A 19,113-nucleotide genomic window follows, 5' to 3' on the forward strand; every position below is an offset into this window, starting at 1 on the left:
GGGTGCACCCGGATTCGCACAGAGCCAGCGCCACTGCCAGATGCTCTGCGACAGACGCCGTCGAGTGTTGGTTAGACGCTGCATTCAGGATGCCTCCAAATTTAGGCCCATATCATAAGTAGCCAAGTACGCTCAAGAATTCCACCAACTTGCACTTACCTTAACGACGGAGGGTGAAACTCACCACCAGAATCGGGATAACAACGACCTGAGCACTTCGACTCGTCGGCTATCTCGTTTGGTTATGGATTCCACCTCACGTTCCAGGTCTTTCATCTAAGCTGCTGGCTCAATACCGCGGACCCTATTGTATCGTCGCCTGTACATCTGCACTAACAGTGTGGTTGAACCTTTCACTCCACCTGACGACTTGCGGCTTCGCGGTCGTGAGACAGTGCACATAAACCGGCTTAAACCGTATTACGATCCTCTTACCGTGTCGTCACCGTGAGTCGTCAGGATGCCTATTCCTCTCTCGTTGGGTGATTGTAAGGACGAACATAGCACAAGCTTTTCTGCGGCCGCATGGTTCGTGAAATGGGAAAGACAAAGACCAAAGGGTTCGTTTGGCTTTTCTTCCTCGTGCTGGCGCTAGGCTGGAATTGCTTAACAGCTCTATGCGCTGGACTCCACGTGACGGCGAATACCGCTAATAGACAATAAACCTCGTAGCACAATGATTATATTTAGAGAAGTAATTATATTTAGTATATTCTCGCGCATACACGGAGAATAGGCGCTAAGCAATGTTTGATTTCATGTTTACGCATACCTTATATGAATTCCTACAGGAATTACGCAAATTCAAGGAAACTGAACTCCATGATTCAATGCTTGCTGTATTGACTTCATCGCTGCTTGCCTCTCGGCCCTCATCGCCACAAATAAAAAATACAAAACCATAACGGTATTTTAGAGCCGTCTATGCTTCCCTAGCGTCGCGAAGACGCAACGCAGCTTGGTTGTGGACACCACACTACCCACTGCCGAGTGGGCAGTCCTGTTGAGAATAGTAGGTAGCGGGCTTGTGTAATACGGCAAGCCAGCCGTATTCAGCACACGCAGAGCTGGGGAAACGGCGAGGAAGCCTCCCTTTTAAGAACCGGCTGTCATTGCGTTGCAAGGATGGAAATTTATCACAGCCACTTTGACGTCTCTATCCCATTTGTAAGTTTATTCACACAGAGCATGCCACAGATACGCATTCTTTGGTAACAACCTAGCTGTCAAACGAATGTCCTGAAAGTCCGCCCTGATGTCTCAGCCGTGTTGTGTTTTCCGCTGGCCTACAGAATGTAGAAGCTTGTCATGCCGCACCTTGTTGATCCTCAACTTCTCTGCATCAGCTACGATGCATCGCACATGAGATAGTGTGTTACAGAAATGATCCCGTCAGCCGAAGCGACAGCGCTGCAGCTGCACCTAATAGCGTAAAACAAACAACAGTGAACACCTTCGAACTGTTTATTAGGTTCCATGTATTCTGCAGTGACGATGCGCTATATACACTGTAGACGCAGGAGATGTATACCGACTACAAATCTGGCTGCTTTCTGAGAGCTGTGAGGAAAAGCTCATGCAATGTTTCGATCTGACGAGGCTGGGAGCTCATTGGTCGGGACAACTTCCTAGGTAGCGGTACACCATCTGAAAGTAAAAAAATTAACAAAAAGGGTGCTTTGAGTCTTCTACTTATGTTCCTACTATGCCACATTCATCAATGCTTTACGCAGCATAACGAAAGGAGGACGATCGCGAAACCTACTGTACTTCAACACAGAAAAATATAGTTCATGATATGAACTAAATTTGTTGACTCACTTATAAAGATCAATTTTGTCATATTTTTCTAACTGCTCTACTTTTCTTGGTACTTTTGTGACCTTTTCTATTGAATATTACCACCAGGGGTCGCAAAGTATAGCGCCAGCGACTACGTTATGGAGGAACTATGCTATACATACGCAGTTTACAGGCGCCATCACTAGACCTATAAGTGGCCAGACAAACAGAAAGCTCACTTTTCGTCATCCTACTAGGTGACGGGATTGCAATATAAGGGCTGCATATAACAGCGAAGATCCAAAGTAGCTTTTTTAACGTCATTATTGCTTTTCCCCCAAAAAAAGAAAGATATTAGAACGGGACACATGGTCATGGCGTAGTGGAATCAGTCTGCGCGTACAGCAAGTCAGCCTTACACCTGTATTCAGAAATGCATCTTGATTGAAGCCCATGCTTCACTTGACCAAAATGACGCCTAGCGTGTATGTGCCCAAGACGCTAAATGCATTTCTTTTAGAGCGTTCATGACAGGCGTAATTTATATCAAGGGAAGCATGGGCTTCAAGCTAAGATGCGTTTATGAATACAGCGGTTAGTTTAGTCGCGTGCGCACAAAGTCGACCATCGTCTGTGAAGTCCTGGTTTCTTTTCCAGCCTGCTGATTGCTGTGACAGCATCGCTTGAAGAGAAAGTTAAGATCATGCTCAAAATTACACCACGAATAAGCGAAAGGGTCAAGCAGTGCGTCGAAGTTGCATAGGCTTAAAACCAGGGCCTAAATAATAAGGAGCAAAGACGTGTTGAAGCCGTTGTCTTCAAAGCCCCTTTCAGGCACACAAATGCGCTTATCTAGAAGACAGCGTGTGAAGATTGACACACAAGAATGATCGTCCCTTGCGCTACCTAGATGGCAACCGAAACTCCACTCAGCTGTTGGAAGGTTTCTATAGGCAAGATGGGTCCCGGCCTCAATGACCGACTCTGACAGTGCTTAACGTTTACGAAGCCCCTAGGCGGAGGCACGCCTTTCCCGACGCACTTTCATAGATGTTGCCTAACTGTATTCTTTAAACTTCTATACTGTTTATTTTGAAACGTAAAACATAGAAATACAATAATTTGTCTGCGCACCAGACCATTGATGCCTTTGAATTAAACTGGGCAATGCCTTCATTGGCTAGCACAACATTGTTGGTAGAAACCTCGGCAGTACGTCGTGGAAAGAGAAATTCTAGAGGCCAGACTAAGCAGCTCACATACAAATACATTCACCAACATGACTTAAGAGCATCTGATGGACAAACAATTGTAGTATATGAATAATGACTAAAGATTCAGTTCCCCCGGCTGTACCTAGTGTTTCTGTGGCGACATCAAACTTTTTTAACGTTATTAGCCTATACTTTATTACTTCCGGCTGCTAGCGCGTGCGTATTTCAGCTCGAAGGTGAGATACTTTTCCAGAAAGCGACAGTTGAATGAAAGGAGCGTCTTTTCTGTCCACTTCTATGCCTGTCAGTGCTAAACCAGCACGGACACCTTTGCCCAATAAAGCACGTCCTAGTTGCACTATCTACGACAGCACGAATCACCAGCTTTCTCAAGCTGCTACCGCTGCGAATCCTTAACAAGGTATTTAGGTGTTTTTTATTTACGCAAAATAACCAACTTAATTTACTGCTACGTTAAAATAAGGCTGTACGGGCGCATGATGGATCTATATGGATATCTATGAAAATATGGACCTTGTGAAGAAGCGAGCTAAGAATAAAAACATAGTCAAATAATTCTCCGCAAGACATAAAGTACCAAACTGTCCTGGCCAAATATAAATTGACTATGTGTGCATGCTTAATATGAAGTGGTCATGTTTAGATATATATTACATTATTTTGAATCTATTGCCAGACATGCGTGTATATGAAGACAGCCGAAATACTTTCGCGTACCACTAGTAGCTGCTGCAAAAGTAGAGAAGCAGGGTGGAATGTCGTCCTTTTTCCGTGCACTATCACCGATAATTTCTTTTTTGAAGATAAGTTTCGGGAACGGGAATAAAAACCTGTTGTATTTAAATTTCATCCACGCTTGTATCGGGTTGGTTGTTCGCAGAAGGAAGTCGTGCGACACATTTTTTGCATACTGTTTTAAAAGGGCACAAGGCTGTTTCCGTCAACCGTTCCTGCTATCAGCATGTTTTATGTTCCCCGAGAATTCCTCCCATTAAGCGTAGCTAATTTACATTATTTTTGTTTTAGTCTGCCTGTCCTGCTTTCGTTACGCAAGGTACTCGCATACTGTCCTAGTGGGGACTGCTAAAGTTTAGTGCTCGTAGTCCACATAAAGAGACGGCGCAAATGACGCCGTCATTCCATGGTTCGGTGACCATTGTGTCTACTGCAGGAAATGTCCCACAACACTAGTTAACAAACACACGTCTCCCACCGAGCTGGCATGAATGCAACTGCCACATATTTCTGTTTGAGATGCATGAGCATCAAATACCTGGAGATATATATATATATATACACTACATATCAAGGTCATCGTCATCATCATCATCAGCCTGGTTATGCCCACTGCAGGGCACGGACCTCTCCCATACTTCTCCAACTACCCTGGTCATGTATTAATTGTGGCCATGTTGTCCCTGCAAAGTTGATAACCTCATCCGCCCAACTAACTTTCTGCCTTCCCCTGCTACGCTTCCCTTCCCTTGGAATCCAGTCCGTAACCCTTCATTACTATCGGTTATCTTCCCTCCTCATTACATGTCCTGCCCATGCCCATTTCTTTTTCTTCATTTCACCTAAGATGTCAATAACTCGCGTTGGTTCCCTCACCCAACCTGCTCTTTTCTTATCCGTTAACGTTACACCCATCATTCTTCTTTCCATAGCTCGTTGCGTCGTCGTCAATTTAAGTAGAATCCTTTTCGTAAGCCTCCAGGTTTCTGCCCCGTACGTGAGTACTGGTAAGACACAGCTGTTATGCACTTTTCTCTTGAGGGATAATGGCAAGCTGCTGTTCATGATCTTAGGATGCCTGCCAAACGCACCCCAGCCCATTCTTATTCTTCTGATATTCCAGTCTCCTCATTCGGGTCCGCGGTCACTACCTGCCTCAAGTATATTTAGTCCCTTACCACTTTCAGTGCCTCGCTACCTATCGTAAACTGCTGTTCTCTTCCGAGATTACTAATAATTGCTTTAGTTTTCTGCAGATTAATTTTTAGAACCACCCTTCCGCTTTGCCTCAAGGCAAAGCACAGCAATGTATTCTTAGTTTACGTGCTATTTCCGTGTTTCGTTTCTCCAAATGAGTCACCGAACAATTGAAAATCTACTTCAGCTTGTTCCACAGCCCCAGTCAACGAGTTTTATTTCCAATAGATAGCAGCCTCTAACATAAAACGACTCCTGTGGAGTTTATTTCCACCGAATGGATGGTTTCATAGTATAAGATAACGCGTATGTAGTGCAATGGCTGGCTACTGTTGAACTTTAAGCAAGTAGTGTCACTTTAATGATAATCGATTACGGTCTAAAGAAGGTTCGTGATATTGCGTATAAGTCCGGGAATCCGGGATATCAATACAGCAGTGAAGCCTACTCTGGCGCGAAGCAATCGGCGTAACCATATGGGAAGCACTTTTTCTAAACCCATTTTAGAGCAGTGCTTCGTTTTTCACAAATAGCATTCCTAGCACATCATCGCGTCAACGTTCTCACGTTATATGGTGCATCTAGTCGACTTTTTCTCGGGACACTTTTGTACACTTGTTTAAGATACACATTATTTTTAAATGCTGATTAAACCGCAGCGAGCATTCGTCCGCTAATTGCACTAAGGTGGCATATGCTATTTGACTGCCTTACCATTTGGGTTCAGTTTGGTTTTATTCCGCTTGCAGGATTTTTTTTTCCTCGAGAGCTTTTGTTACACGCAAAGCGGCGAAACAACACTATAGGGGAAAAAGATTTACCTGTCGTGGAACTGACGGCAAATGGTTCCTCGATCATGACACACTAAAGGAGAGCCTGCAGCTCTGACGCACATTCGTGCTCAGTCGCAGTAAGATAACATTGTGAGACTCTACATGCAGTGGCCCGATTGACCTTACAGAGTTACATACAAGCATTAAGGCCGGCTCCGCGCGTTTTACGCGTGATTTGTACCAAAAAAGCCAAGTCTATTTTAGTAATTAGGCATGTGCCACTTTGTACTTCATGGCAGCTTAGCTCTTCCGCTACTTTCAAGGGAAGGCTAATTCCTCTGCGCCTATTACCAACGCAGTGCGTCCGGGTAAGAGCAGTCGGAATTCGTGACCTCACGAGATGGTGGTTGGTGAACTTCAAGGTGGCATCGCCACTCACCTTTTGCCCTTGCGTTTCCTATTTTCTGAAGTAACGGCGCATGGTAAACATAAACATAACCTTCAAGCTTAGCGCAGAGAAGCCATTTAGTATTCACACGGTAGATTACTGACCAACAAAACTATGCCACCTCAATGCACATGAACCTAATAAAGCATTTTCACTAACCCTCATTGCAGTTGCTGTGAGAAAATTAACTGGTTGCCCTTCAAACTGCCTCTATTACTTATAATCACTGAAATGCGTTTTCCTTTTGTCACGACTCACTAGGATTTTAACAGGATGTGAAAGAAGAGTCGTGAATGCCTACGGCTCTTCCTTAGTGTTCCAAATAAAAATTTCTTGCACTGCTGCTTCACGGATAAACAGCAGGAGATGACAAGGAAGCCGGAAGCCGACGCTCACCTGCAGACTTTCGTCGTGCGGCGACCTCAGGCTCAGCAGATTTCACAGTGGGTTCTGGCTTGCCTTCGTAGAGGCCCTGAAATCCCAAGAATGGAACCACGAGCCGCGCAAGAAGTCCTTCGAGCTTCAGCTTCGTTTTTGTTGGTGGGTAACTGTCGCTCACATTCTGCGCAGAAACAGGTCAGCAAACTCTAAAGCACTGGCTTCACACTGACGCTCGTTACGAACGTTTATGATGCCTGTCATCGTCTACGCTTTTAGGAAAAGCAGGTAGACGTTAACACAATTTAAAATGACTGCATTTCTTTCAACATTCCACGATTCCTTGCGCTAGCTCTGCCTGTGTCGCGCTCGCTTCCACGCCTTTTTCTTCCTGTCATCCACCACTGAACTGTTTCCTATGCTTCGATATTTAAAACAATCGTACTTTTGTAAAACTATCCGTTAGTGACAACGAAAGAAAAAAAAAACACAGTTTCGACATAAAGGCGAAGCAATAAATGCGATATCACCATGGTAGAACATTATTACACATATTGTAACGCTCGTAGCTGTAGTAGCAGCATTACTTGTAAACGTAAGCTAAGTAAAAACGAGCCGTTGTCCTAGGGGTCCTCTATTTGAATACTCCTTTCGTACAATTTCACTTACGTTAATAACAAAAGCCAACGTCATCATTAGCGACTTTACCACATTTTTGTATCGTGTATGTTTCGAACCACTTTTCTGGGTCAATCCCGCAAGTAGTGCAGATACGCGCCTGTAAAATGACGTAATTTTCCAGTTTCAGCTGCAATTGCATCGCACTTTTGATATTTAAATCTGAGAAAATTTAAGATAAAATGCATGCTCTGTCGGTGTTTTGTTTCATGACATTTGTCCGTGGACTACCATATTCAAAATCCTCAGGAATAATTTTGTCAAGAACGTAGGACCTGATACTCGCAACTTAACCGATAGAAAGGTGTGGTAATATAATAGCCATATACCGCATGCCATATAATAAGGCGTTACATATAGCGTACATATACTTAACTATAACCGGAACCTCACAGTAATGCCGACGCCGAAAATTCGCTTGGAGAGTCCATGTAACTGCTATCGCAATTTTTATTCTTTGTTGTAATAGGTTTTCGCTCGCACAGAGGGTCATATTTGCTGCGGCCCTCCACCCAGTTCAAGTCGTGGCAATGCGAAGACTTCCATGGCACGAGATCTATTGATATTGCATCCCCGTTTCATCTCAAAAAGTTCCTGCATCGAGCTCTGTTGGTGCAGTGAAATATAGTTATTCACAAAAGATCTTACGAGGAGACAAGTTGCTAATGAGTACAATGAATCTACTAGAACAAAAAAATTCCGAATCTGCTCAGCTCATCAGAGAATTCTCTTTAATAGAGCCTGTCTGTAAGGGATCCTGCTGCATCCTAGTTATCTATAGAAGACCCTGCCATGTATGTCCGAAGCAACAACGCCAGGACAGCTGTGATCAAAGCCTTTTGAACAGTCCACCTACTTCTCTTATTGTTTCAGTGGCGAGCCGCATCAACTAAGCAATATAGTCGGCTTGTTGTTATTTCTGTATGCAAAAATTTTCCATAAACCTTTTTACAGCTCCAGAGTACTCTATCGTCATTTAATGTGAATGTATACTGTTGCTGCAATTAACAAAAGCTTTCTTTGACGACGATCCTGAGCAATGACAATCGAAGGTGTCCCTTAGAAAGTATGCATCAGCTCACGTAACAGCAAAGGCGGAAGCTTTAACGCTGATTATTAGACGTATCCCACTAGCGTTACCTTCACAACGCGTAGTGGACGACTATAGAAAAGGCAGGCAGCATATCGCAGCGATAACATATTTTACAGTTTTAACACATCACTAAGTATTTTTCGGTAATATAACATTTCCATTAATGCAGTACTCAGATTTTCTGGAAAACATAGGTGCGCTATCTATGGTTGACTCAACAGAACATATCAGCAACCTAATGACGATCGCGCCCCACTATTTTATTGTATATTTCCAAAAAGTCGCAGTTTCGCCCAAAAGGCGAAGCGTCGATCGCGATTGCAAATTAGTCCACAGCTATATCAAGTTACTAGTTTTATCGGCCGTGTAAACGAGTGAACATCAGCTTGTTAGCTAAATTACCAAGCATGGTGTCAAGCGCGCATCAGCAAACGTGAACACATCTCACTCGATAACTGCAGAAGCTCGCCGTCATAACGCTTGAGTGAGGAAGTGCGGCCGCAGAAGCGAGCGAAATAACCTTCACGCTGTCTCTCGGTTCAACGCAAACTAAGCGGCGAAAGCACAGTGCACATTAAGCTATGAGCACTCGGTGCACACTCTGTCCCATTGCACATCGCCTTCAAGATCGTGCCCGCGCGGCCGCGCCATACGCCGCAGCATGCGGTGTATACTGCCCCCCCCCCCCCACCTCTCCCTCCCATTCGCCCTGTGCAATGGGCGACGGAAGACGGAGCGCTTTCTGCCCACGTTCCTCCCTCGCGCGTGCGACATTTAGCCGCCATCGTCGACTAACCTTCGCATGCTTTCTCTCGCACATACAGCTTACAGCGCATGATGACGATGTTATCGCGACGCCGACAACGACGGCAGAAATGCGTCTGGGGTATCTATATAGTTGCTACCGCAATAAAAAGATTATGCGCCATATCTAGTTATCGATTATTTCATTCGAATAAATGGCGAATTTACTAAGAAGATGGATTGGGCTTACGTAGAGGATCAGAAGCATATGTCGCATTCCATCGGGAACGGAGTGGCGGGTATCCTCGTTGATGAGCTCTGCAGATAAAAGCATGGTGATGAGAGTTTCCCAAAGTGTAGGTCAAAAGCAGTGCCACGTTCGTTCATCACCTCATCATTTCAGTGCGAAGTGCCACAATGTAAGTAAGATGCAACTACATGCACGCCACTGTCGGGTTAGGATATGAATATGTTGACTGCTGCAAATTTGCTGTTTACGTATGAGGAAACGAAAACAAGGTTTTTCCGCAACAGCCATGCCCACCAATATGCAATCAAGTGCGCGCTTCAAAACTACACTCTAAAAAAAGGTTACACCTTTTGAGTCCTATCTTGCCACACAACAACAAACGTCATCTGTCTTGTCCGCATTTCCTTGCTTTAACGCTGCAAGCCCCGTACTTCCCAGTAAAGAACACCATGCGCGTTATGAGCATGACAGCATTGCCGACAGGAAAGTAGTGGGCGCGGCGTTTTCAAGAAAGGAAACGCAACAAAGAAAGAAAGAAAAAAAAAGCAACAAAAAGCGCGGTACCGCGTTTATGAGTAAACCGTACGTGACGTTATGGGCGCACTATTGCATGCGTAAAATATTTGTCGACGCAATTTGATTTTAGAGACAGTGTTTACAATCCAAATATAAGGAATTTGTAAGGACTTCCCTGCTAGCCAAGACTAGATAATTATCAAAATATCGATCGTAATCCTTTGATTTATTTAACCTTACTAAAGCGGTTTTTTATCCCTTAAACCCAGGATATACACATCGCATTATACGAAAGATGCAAGTATATATTTCTGCAAAAGAGTTAGGATTTGGCCACAAAGCTTTCCATTCGTGTCCGAAGCTTTAATGCTAACGTTGATGTAGATAGCGAAAACATTGCACGGGCGAGATATTTCTCGGTGTAGTTTAAGTTTCCATGACAGGGTTGACAATCCTAATATAATGAACTAGCAAGATTGTCCCTTATCGACTAAGCTAGATAATTGACAAAATATCGAAAGTAATCCTGCGAGGTCTTTACACTTACTAAAGCGGGTGTTTTTCACCTTTAAATGCCGGGTATAAGTTCGTCGGACGATGCGAGATATGTAAGTAAATATTTCTGCAAATGCTTTAGCATTGGGCCACGACGATTGCTGTTCGTGTCGGAAGCTTTAACGTGAACATCGGGGTAGTTGACCAGTATTTGTGTTCTACACAAGTGCAGTGCGTGCGGTTCTAGATTAATTAATTTATTTATTTACTTATTCATTTATTTATTTATTCATTTTACATACTTTCAGGGCCTAGTAGCCACAACAAAAAGGAGTGGTAACAATGTAGAATAATTGCAGTACAAGGCAAGAATAGGAAATCAAACTATAAAGCACACTGAATGGCGATATTGAAGTTAGTGGTGTCACAAATTCAGACTGTGGAGGCGGTTCCATTCAATGGCTGTTCTTGGTAAAAAGGAAGAATGGAACAATTTAGTTCGACAAGACAGCACTTCAATTTTATGTTGATGTTCGATGCGAGATGAGATGTAACTTGGTGCGGTGAAAAGATTTTCTTTCAAGAGAATGGTTGAAGTAAAATATTCTACGAAAAAGACAGAGACGAAAGTACTTGCGACGTAACCAAAGGTCAGGTAGATCTAGTGTTGTTTTCATGAACGTGACGCTAGAATGACGAGAATAATTTCAAAGAATGAAACGGGCGGTGCGGTTCTGAATGCTTTCAAGGGAAATGGCAAGATTGGCATGAGCAGGGTCCCATATGGCACAAGCATATTCTAATTTTAGACGGGCGAGTGTTTTGTATGGAGCAAGCTTTATTGAGTTCGCTGCTGATGCAAAGTTTCGTCTCAAATAGCCTAAATTTCGGTTAGCATTGTTAGTGACATATGCAACATGCATATTCCATGAAAGGTTGCTAGTAACGCACAGGCCGAGATATTATTAGGAGCTAGCAACCGACAGGGTAGTACCGTTATTCGTTTTTACTGCGGTGTATTCACGCTTGTTAGTCGCATCATTATGCTAGTGGGGCGTGGCCTAACTAAGTTCGCAGCCGTAAGATTGGGTCATATTTGGTAACTTTTGCTTGTTTTTTGTCTAGTTCTTTCAAGGGCTTCTCTTGTGCATATTTAAAGCAGTTGTACAAAATCATTCGACGACAGCCAACGAGATTCGCCTGTAACAGATTGTTACAGCCAGTGTATTTACATATTTTACTACTGTAGCACTACTCACAAAAGATATGATGCTAGATCTCAATTTAAAACTCTTCCAATACTTGATGTCGCTCTACAAGGAAAAGTACTTTTGATCGGCTAGAGGACAGTTCAAAGCATTAAATGAAAAAAAAAAACATTGTATAATGTAGACAATAATTAAAGTTAATTATTGAACTCCATGTTACAAATGATTTTACGGACCTTCAAGATCCAGCTTTGTCACCACGGAGTCTCGGAATACCACTAGGAATGCTTGTCGCACGGTTGTGGACCCTTTGCCCTGCAAAGACACACAGTAGCACGCCCTAAAATTGTCATGCCATCATTAATTGCCAGAATAGGTGCACTTTCACATTAAACAAAAGTCTGCCGGGCCGTGTGCTTAACGGAGCAACCATGTCTGAGAACACATCGCACTGACACTTCAAGAAAAACCCTCGGGCACTTGTTTCCTGCAGTGTCTCAACTCACTTTAGGCAGCAGCTACGAGCAACCAGCTCTCCAACGCGTATAGGAACTTTTAGATGACTTTGACAGGGAAAAAATGGGAGGGAAAGCCGTGACGATGACATGACCCGAATCAGATCGCCAAGCTGCAATGATGATGATTTAAAGGTCATGACGGCATGGTGGTGTGGCAATGCATCCAAGGCATAGCTGAGTGTCGGTGTAGGCTAGTCGGTGGCTCATGATTTTGCGAAGTTACCGCAAGCAAAACACGGGACTTGAAGAAAGGGAGAACACGAAGCGGTTTTCGCATCATGGTTCCGTTGCACAGCCCTCCTCCATTTTCCTCCTCGCGTTCTCTTCCCTATCCCTGTCTTTCATTCTCTGCTGCGCTCTGCATTCGCGCTTTCATACTTCGATAGGCTAGTTCGCTCGGCTACGAGGTACGTTGAGGCTCGCCGGAGAAAGGGGCGCCAAGGAGCTGCGCTCAAATATTTTTATCCGGTGTAAACTCTAAGGCCGATCCAACTGGACAAGTTACAATTGAGTCTGGGCCGCAGTTTGAAAGATAGGCGGACAGAATATGCTGCATGAGCCATACACTGCAAACGGTGTAAGTACCAAACAAGCATTTGACGCTTTAGTTGAGTCTGATACGTGACCTCGGGCCCTATAGCGTAAAATTATTCCAATATATTTTTATTCCAATCTCCTGACGTGAGATATGCGTAACCACCGACACAAGCATCGGGCGGTCACCCGCAGGGTTGTCTCAACAGACCATTCAAACGCTCTCCTCGTTCATCGGAGGTTAGTTTTGTTTGCTTGAAAAACGAATAACATTGCCTACAATGAGCGGCTTGTCTTATCTAATTGGCTCACAAGAGGCAAGGAGCATGCTCTAGTGGAGAGGGATTCGACGGGGCTGAGCCACTTCACTGAAAATCGTTAACCGGATGAAGAGGGCGGCGCCGGCGTCTGTGATTGGTCCGCTTTCTCTTGCTTAGCTTGCGGTGCCTCGTCGACAATTGCGGCGGCATGCAACGGAAGCTTAAGAATGAGCTAAAACGCATCCTCAGCAAAGAAGAGTTGGCAGAACGAGCACGTAAGCGTGCCGAAACTGCTCGAAAACATTACAAGGCTACGCAAAAAGTGTTACTACACGCAAATAAACCCATGCTCTCAAGCAGGTGCGAGTAGCCACTGCCTGAGCGATCGGCGGCAGCCATCTTCTATACCTTTCGGAACGGGGCATACTGTGGCTATTCAGCAGAAAAGTCAGTTTTGTTCGGCATATTAATGTATCTTTAACGCGTACACGTCACATTGACGCGTTGAGTTTTTGCGATTTTGTGACGTCGCGGGACAGGCAGGTGAAGTGGGTGCAGCCCAAAAACTCTTGACCAATAGCCGAGGGCTAATGGCGAAAAGGCGTCGAATCAGAAACAGCCATTTTTCTTTTGTTCGGCCAAATCATGCAGAATCAGTGTGTAGATGCCATATCAGATAGGGAGCTATCACGCTTTTTGTGACGTCGCGTGACAGACAGGTGTAGTGGTTTTGGTCCAAAAAAGTTTTTCACCAATCGCGGAGGTCTGATTGCAGAATTGGAATAGAAAAGTTTGGAATAGTTTTACGTTATAGCGCCCCTCTACAGACAGGAAGATTCATTTTTCCCGGGACGGGAACCTACAGCATCGTCCAAATAATTTTTAGTGATCAGCTTGCAAGTATTTAGAGTTTCATCTGTGAACACAAAATATCCACAGCGACAATGAAATTGTGAAGGAATGAATCTGATTGGTAGTTTTTGCGCTATCTGAACTTGTTCAAACACTACTTTTGTATGGCGAAAATTGTGCTTTTGAGTGAAGCGAAAATATAGATATAGGAATGTAGGTTTCTTTTTGTAGTATTGGTGTTTGATACTTATACCCTAAGTAAATCTGTGGAAATCTATTTTCTGGTTGCTCCTAGAGTTCGGCTAATTGAAGGTAAACTGATGGAAAACCACTATGCATGAAGTGTGCGTTTGCCTGTGTGCGAATTGGCATGGTGAAAACGCACCACTATGTTTAAATCTCCAGTCACTTCAAAATGTATTTTTGCGGACAAGCTGCAAACTGCAGCAGCGTTTGTATCTTCATTCCATTTGGTATTTTTCCGCCTGCCGTGCCATAAGGAATTGTAGATTGTACGCCAACGCCGGGCTTCGGCAGCCTGTAACTCAGTGAGTACAACATAATTAAATATTTTTTTTTATTCTCACCGTTATTCTTGTCCAAGCAACAGGCAGCATTCGCGACAACGCAACTGAGGCATAGATTTTTTTTACGGGAAATCTCTTCACTGCTGTGTGTAGCACGTCTTTTTGAAATGTCTGCAAATGAGTGATTTAACTATTTCGTTACCACGGCTCTATAGATCGATCAGCTTGGTCAACAGGTTTTCTGCCCGTTCGTAAGCATTTCAGTTCGGTTTTTTCTACTAGTGAAATCATTCACCGTCTCAAATGACGAGTGAACTTCATCTATTTGACAATATTTGGCAGAATTGGGGAGTCTGGAAAAATGAGACTTCGTATGAAGGCGTCGTCGAGACTAAGCCCCAGTGCTCCTAGCACTTCAATAAAAAGACGCAAAATGTGCAATTTCGACCTTCCGGCAACCTGATTTTTAAAAGAGAGCAGTAGTAGAGGCTCAGACACAACTCTCGGGTTGCTAAATTTCTGTTCCGGCTTATAGGCTGTTATAATGATGTCTCAAACAACCATACATACTCATGAGTGCGTGATATTTTGATAACTGTGTTCGACTGATATGAACTACAACTTCATTTCTCCCCTCCCCCCCCCCTCTTGTGGGCTTCTTCCGCGCATAAGCGCGTCGGCAACGTATGTACAAATTATTATGAGCAATCCTTCCTCTTGTGTAAGGTTTTCACTCACACAAAAAAGCAAGCAGCCGAATTCCCACCAACCTGCCACCCGACGTTTGACTGCCCGTCTAATCTGCTACACTATGAACACCACCTGGGCAAGTGCTGTGTATCATTACTGAGAAGAAAGGGGTTTAACGGAGGATCCCGATTTCTATTAGTCATACCATAAGAAGCCAACAAACACTGACACCGAGTACAACATAGGAGAAAGTAATTGTGCTTAATAAAGGAAATTAAGAAACGATAAGTGAAATTCCCATTAATTTATCATTTCTTCGTATCATTTATTAAGCACAAGTAATTTCCCCTATGTAGTCCTCGGTGTCAGTGCTTGTTGGCTTCAAATGATATGACTTATTCATTACTGTACGATATTGTGCAACCATCCGCGTGACTGTACAGTGCTGTAAACGAACTTAATAAAGCATGAGGAGGCTCCAGCGCCAGTTGAATGCCCACAAGACCACCTTGCTTGCATATAAAAGCTGATCGAACACAATTGTAAAGCTTGAGCAGGGTTCTGCATGATCCTTGAGCTAAGAAACATCGCTTCGCGAGCCCAAGGAACGTAGTAAAAAATCAAATCAGGTGTCTGCTGCAATCAGTGAGAACAAACACTCCCTGAACACTATTTCTCCCTGTAGAATAATTTCTCCCTGAGAACAAATGATCCCTGTAGAAATATTTTCCCAACCGCGGCAATGTTATTTCTTATAACAATATGCCAAGGCACAAAACAAGTGTGTGTCGTTTAGTTAAGACCGTCCCTATATTCCCCAATTTTCTGTTAATTTGCGCTCTTACAGTGACGTAGACTCAGACGAAAAACCTCCGCAATCATTGTTCTTGTGAATAATTCAAAAAAGAAACGTCGTGGTGTCTCTTAACTAGCGATAAAAAGCGAGACACTTTCGCTTTCCACTCGTACACTTAAGAGCAGAAGGAACTGCTGTGCATAGTTGTTACATAAAGGAAACCGGCTATACTCAGTAAGCCTACTTTATTTTTAAAAAAAAATATTTTCTACAGGAATGAAATTGTCAATTTTACTGAAATGTCTAACTGTCCATATCCATTATTTTTCTCCTTTGATGACCACTGAAAAACATTCGCCCTGCGGCTGCATTTTAGTTCATGTTGAATGCATCATAACAAATTCTCGTATATCGCGTTTTCTGAAAAGAGGGAAATGGCTTATTGACAGTACCTATCTTTATGGCACATATCCACAAGTTACCTGCTAAACGCGCGAAATGATTCATGTAGTGTCGCTGGGTGGAATTACGGATGGGAAGAAACAGAGTGGACAGGACAGACGCTCACTTACAACTGAAGTTCGATTAAATGTTTTCCAGGAAGGGCAGTACATGCGCAATCAGAAGGCGGATACAAAGTTCATGCATAATCACATGCAAACGTTGTAAAAAATGCTGTAGCCCAAGGAGATAACTAATTTCATTATCCGTCAGGGCAACTGAAGGGACAGTGTCCTGCCCACTCAGTTTCTTCCCGCCCGTATTTCCGCTCAACGACACTACATGATAGTGACCAGCTGGCCCAACAGTCTACGCTTTTCAACTGAATCAGGTTTCTTGCACAGTAAGCGAAAAGCTCAATGAGGATTATTAGAAGGTGCGTGCCTTGACGACGTACAAGATCATGTCAAGGGTCGGCAGGACGTGTCGGAACAAGTTTTCCCATTCAGAGGACAGCACTTGCAGGAGTTTCTCCCCTGCAGCGAGTGAACGGCAGAATGCAAAACACACAGCGGCGCAAAAGGCAGCAGCTCAATGAACGTTTTATTTATATGTATACGGCTCTTCCGCAGCGAAAAAGGCTATCACCAAGCATTACATGGGGCTACTAAGTGTGCAGTGAGGCTTGCGTAATGCATGGAAATCTAGACCATATTACTGCGTCTTTCAATCTGCACTGGTCAGCAAAAACAACAATGTGCTTTTCTATATCCAAACGAATCGCGCAAACATCAGTGATAATCTCACACACGCTGTTTGGTTCAGTCAAAATGGTAGCCCTCAAACACTTTTTGAAGATAATAAAGAAACGTTGCTGATCTATTAACGAGGCTCGTGTCAACATGTGACGCAAATATTATCGCAGTGCATGCAGCAGCCAATTTACAATAATGTGTCAAAAGCAGTGCCAGAAGCTTGCTTTCGCATTCGCAACGGCATCTTCGAAAGCTGTTCGAAAGCAGTTCAGCCGCCAACGCTATACTGGCAGATTTAGAAACCCCGAAACATTTTCACTAAGGCATAACTGGCAAATTTTATATATATATATATATATATATATATATATATATATATATATATATATATATATATATATATATATATATATATATATATATATATATATATATATATATATATTATGTATGTATGTATGTGTGCGTGTGTGTGTGTGTGTGTGTGTGTGTGTGTGTGTGTGTGTGTGTGTGATCTCACAGAGTGGGAAAAAATTGGCTGCGGCTTAGCTCAGTTAAGCCTGGATATGCACAGCGAAAGCATGGTTTAGCCTGTTTAAGTGTTGCTTTCACTTGGTTAACCTGTGATTTAGCTGTAATTATTATACTTCGGTATGCAGCCATCGTTATCCAGGTAAAAGTGCTGTGCCTAGGTCGGTGGCTAGGCATGACTGTAATTAGGCTTGGGTAGACACGCATCGTTCGACGGTGCGACGCCTGTTGTGACACAGGGAAAGCGCAAGTGCTGGACATGCTAAGAGACGCCGCGATCATGCGTAGCGTCGAAGCACAAACGGACAAGGCATGAACGTGGTCGTCACATTGATCTCGACGGTGCGAGGCCTGTTGCATTCCGGACCCTCTCCAGTGAAGCAGCTCGCAGGGCGATAACTGCGGGGTGGTCAGACGCCACTTGGCTACGACGGCTCAAGGCCTCCCGCACGCGGGCAACGCTCACAGAAGACGGCCTGGCGTCGCTCTTATACATGGCCAAGCTCGCACTGACTAGGCGAGCGCCGCGCTGCTCTTGGCCAGGCGCGGCGATTCACGTGGTCAGGCGCCGACCCAGCTGCGGAGAGCGCATGCGTCAAACCGGCGGCGGTGGCGGAGCTCGACTCGGCGAGTCACGTGATGCGTTGCCAAGGTTATGGCACAACTGCGGTCAAATGAAGGTCAAATTGCTGGCGCCGGCAAAACTCGGCTCGACGCGGTTCGTTTATTAACCATTTCATCCGTGCACTGCAGGTAACTGCCTGCTACGCGCGGAGTCCGAGTGGGCAATAGCGACCACTTTCTCCGCCGCGACACTCAACTATTGGCTGGAGCTTTCCCTCTCGGCTACTCCGCTCTCTAAGTTCTATAAACAACCCTGTAGTCCGGCAAACCCAGCTTTCCAAGGTGAGCCGTCAAGAACTGCATCGCTTCTTAGTTGAAAACGCATCGCAGAATATTGTTGCTGAGTGTGGGCAACCGTTTTAGAGTGTACAGCGCCGACGAAGAGCTGGACATAATGAGATGTGGCCTGGGTAGCGCTAGCTAGAAATAGTGTATAACTACAGGAACACATGTACAAGCACACGACAGCTCTGTTGTTCTTACTCGACAGAATTATTCTTACTCGACAGCATGCTCTCGAAAGGCTTCCGCCTAAAATTTGGCGGCACGTCAAAGTCGGGAACACCAAAAACAAACGGAAACGCATTGACGGTATGGGAATATCACGGTATGTCCCCCGAACTAGCACCGTAGAGCACCGCAGCAACAACAATCGTTAAACTGCATTCGAAGCAGTACTGCTAGCTGCGAATAATCTAAAGTCCGAATATTCGAAACTTCTCTATTGCGAATAATCCAAATTTTCGTATAACGAATCGAGCAGTGTCCTATTCGATTCGGTCTTCAAATCCAATAATCACTGTTTAAATGCAAACATTTTCAAGTATTTTTAGAATATATTATTGTGTCAACCGTACGCAATCAAGCGTAATATAAAAGTACCATAATTTAATTCCCCGCGCACATAACATACGCATAAAGCTTGAGAACTTACGCAGTGCAACAGGTTGCGTGCAGCAACAAACTACGTTACAGCAATAATTCGCTCTCTCCGAAAAGTCTTATGCATGCAGTCAAACTGCTGAATTGTTCACAATGATCCATTCCCACATT

General features: G+C 44.1%; 1 protein-coding gene across 5 annotated transcripts in view; it reads right to left on the bottom strand.

Moving 5' to 3' along the window:
* Positions 1 to 1,296: 1,296 nt before the first annotated feature.
* The window catches only part of LOC142572956 (proline-rich protein 5-like), a 65,804-nt gene continuing 47,987 nt past the window's right edge, over positions 1,297 to 19,113 (bottom strand). For 3 of the 5 annotated variants that reach the window (XM_075682438.1, XM_075682435.1, XM_075682434.1), the window contains 5 exons: positions 16,595 to 16,686; positions 11,769 to 11,847; positions 9,314 to 9,381; positions 6,567 to 6,732; positions 1,297 to 1,647 (listed from right to left, as the gene is read on the bottom strand). In XM_075682438.1, the coding sequence (XP_075538553.1) occupies positions 1,535 to 1,647; positions 6,567 to 6,732; positions 9,314 to 9,381; positions 11,769 to 11,847; positions 16,595 to 16,686 (518 nt within the window). In that variant the 3' untranslated portion in view covers positions 1,297 to 1,534. The remainder of the gene's footprint in view (positions 1,648 to 6,566; positions 6,733 to 9,313; positions 9,382 to 11,768; positions 11,848 to 16,594; positions 16,687 to 19,113) is intronic. The other 2 variants (XM_075682437.1, XM_075682436.1) reach the window with 2 other exon arrangements.

The sequence above is a fragment of the Dermacentor variabilis genome, chromosome 2 (assembly GCF_050947875.1).
Source record: "Dermacentor variabilis isolate Ectoservices chromosome 2, ASM5094787v1, whole genome shotgun sequence".
NCBI classification, from domain to species: domain Eukaryota; kingdom Metazoa; phylum Arthropoda; class Arachnida; order Ixodida; family Ixodidae; genus Dermacentor; species Dermacentor variabilis.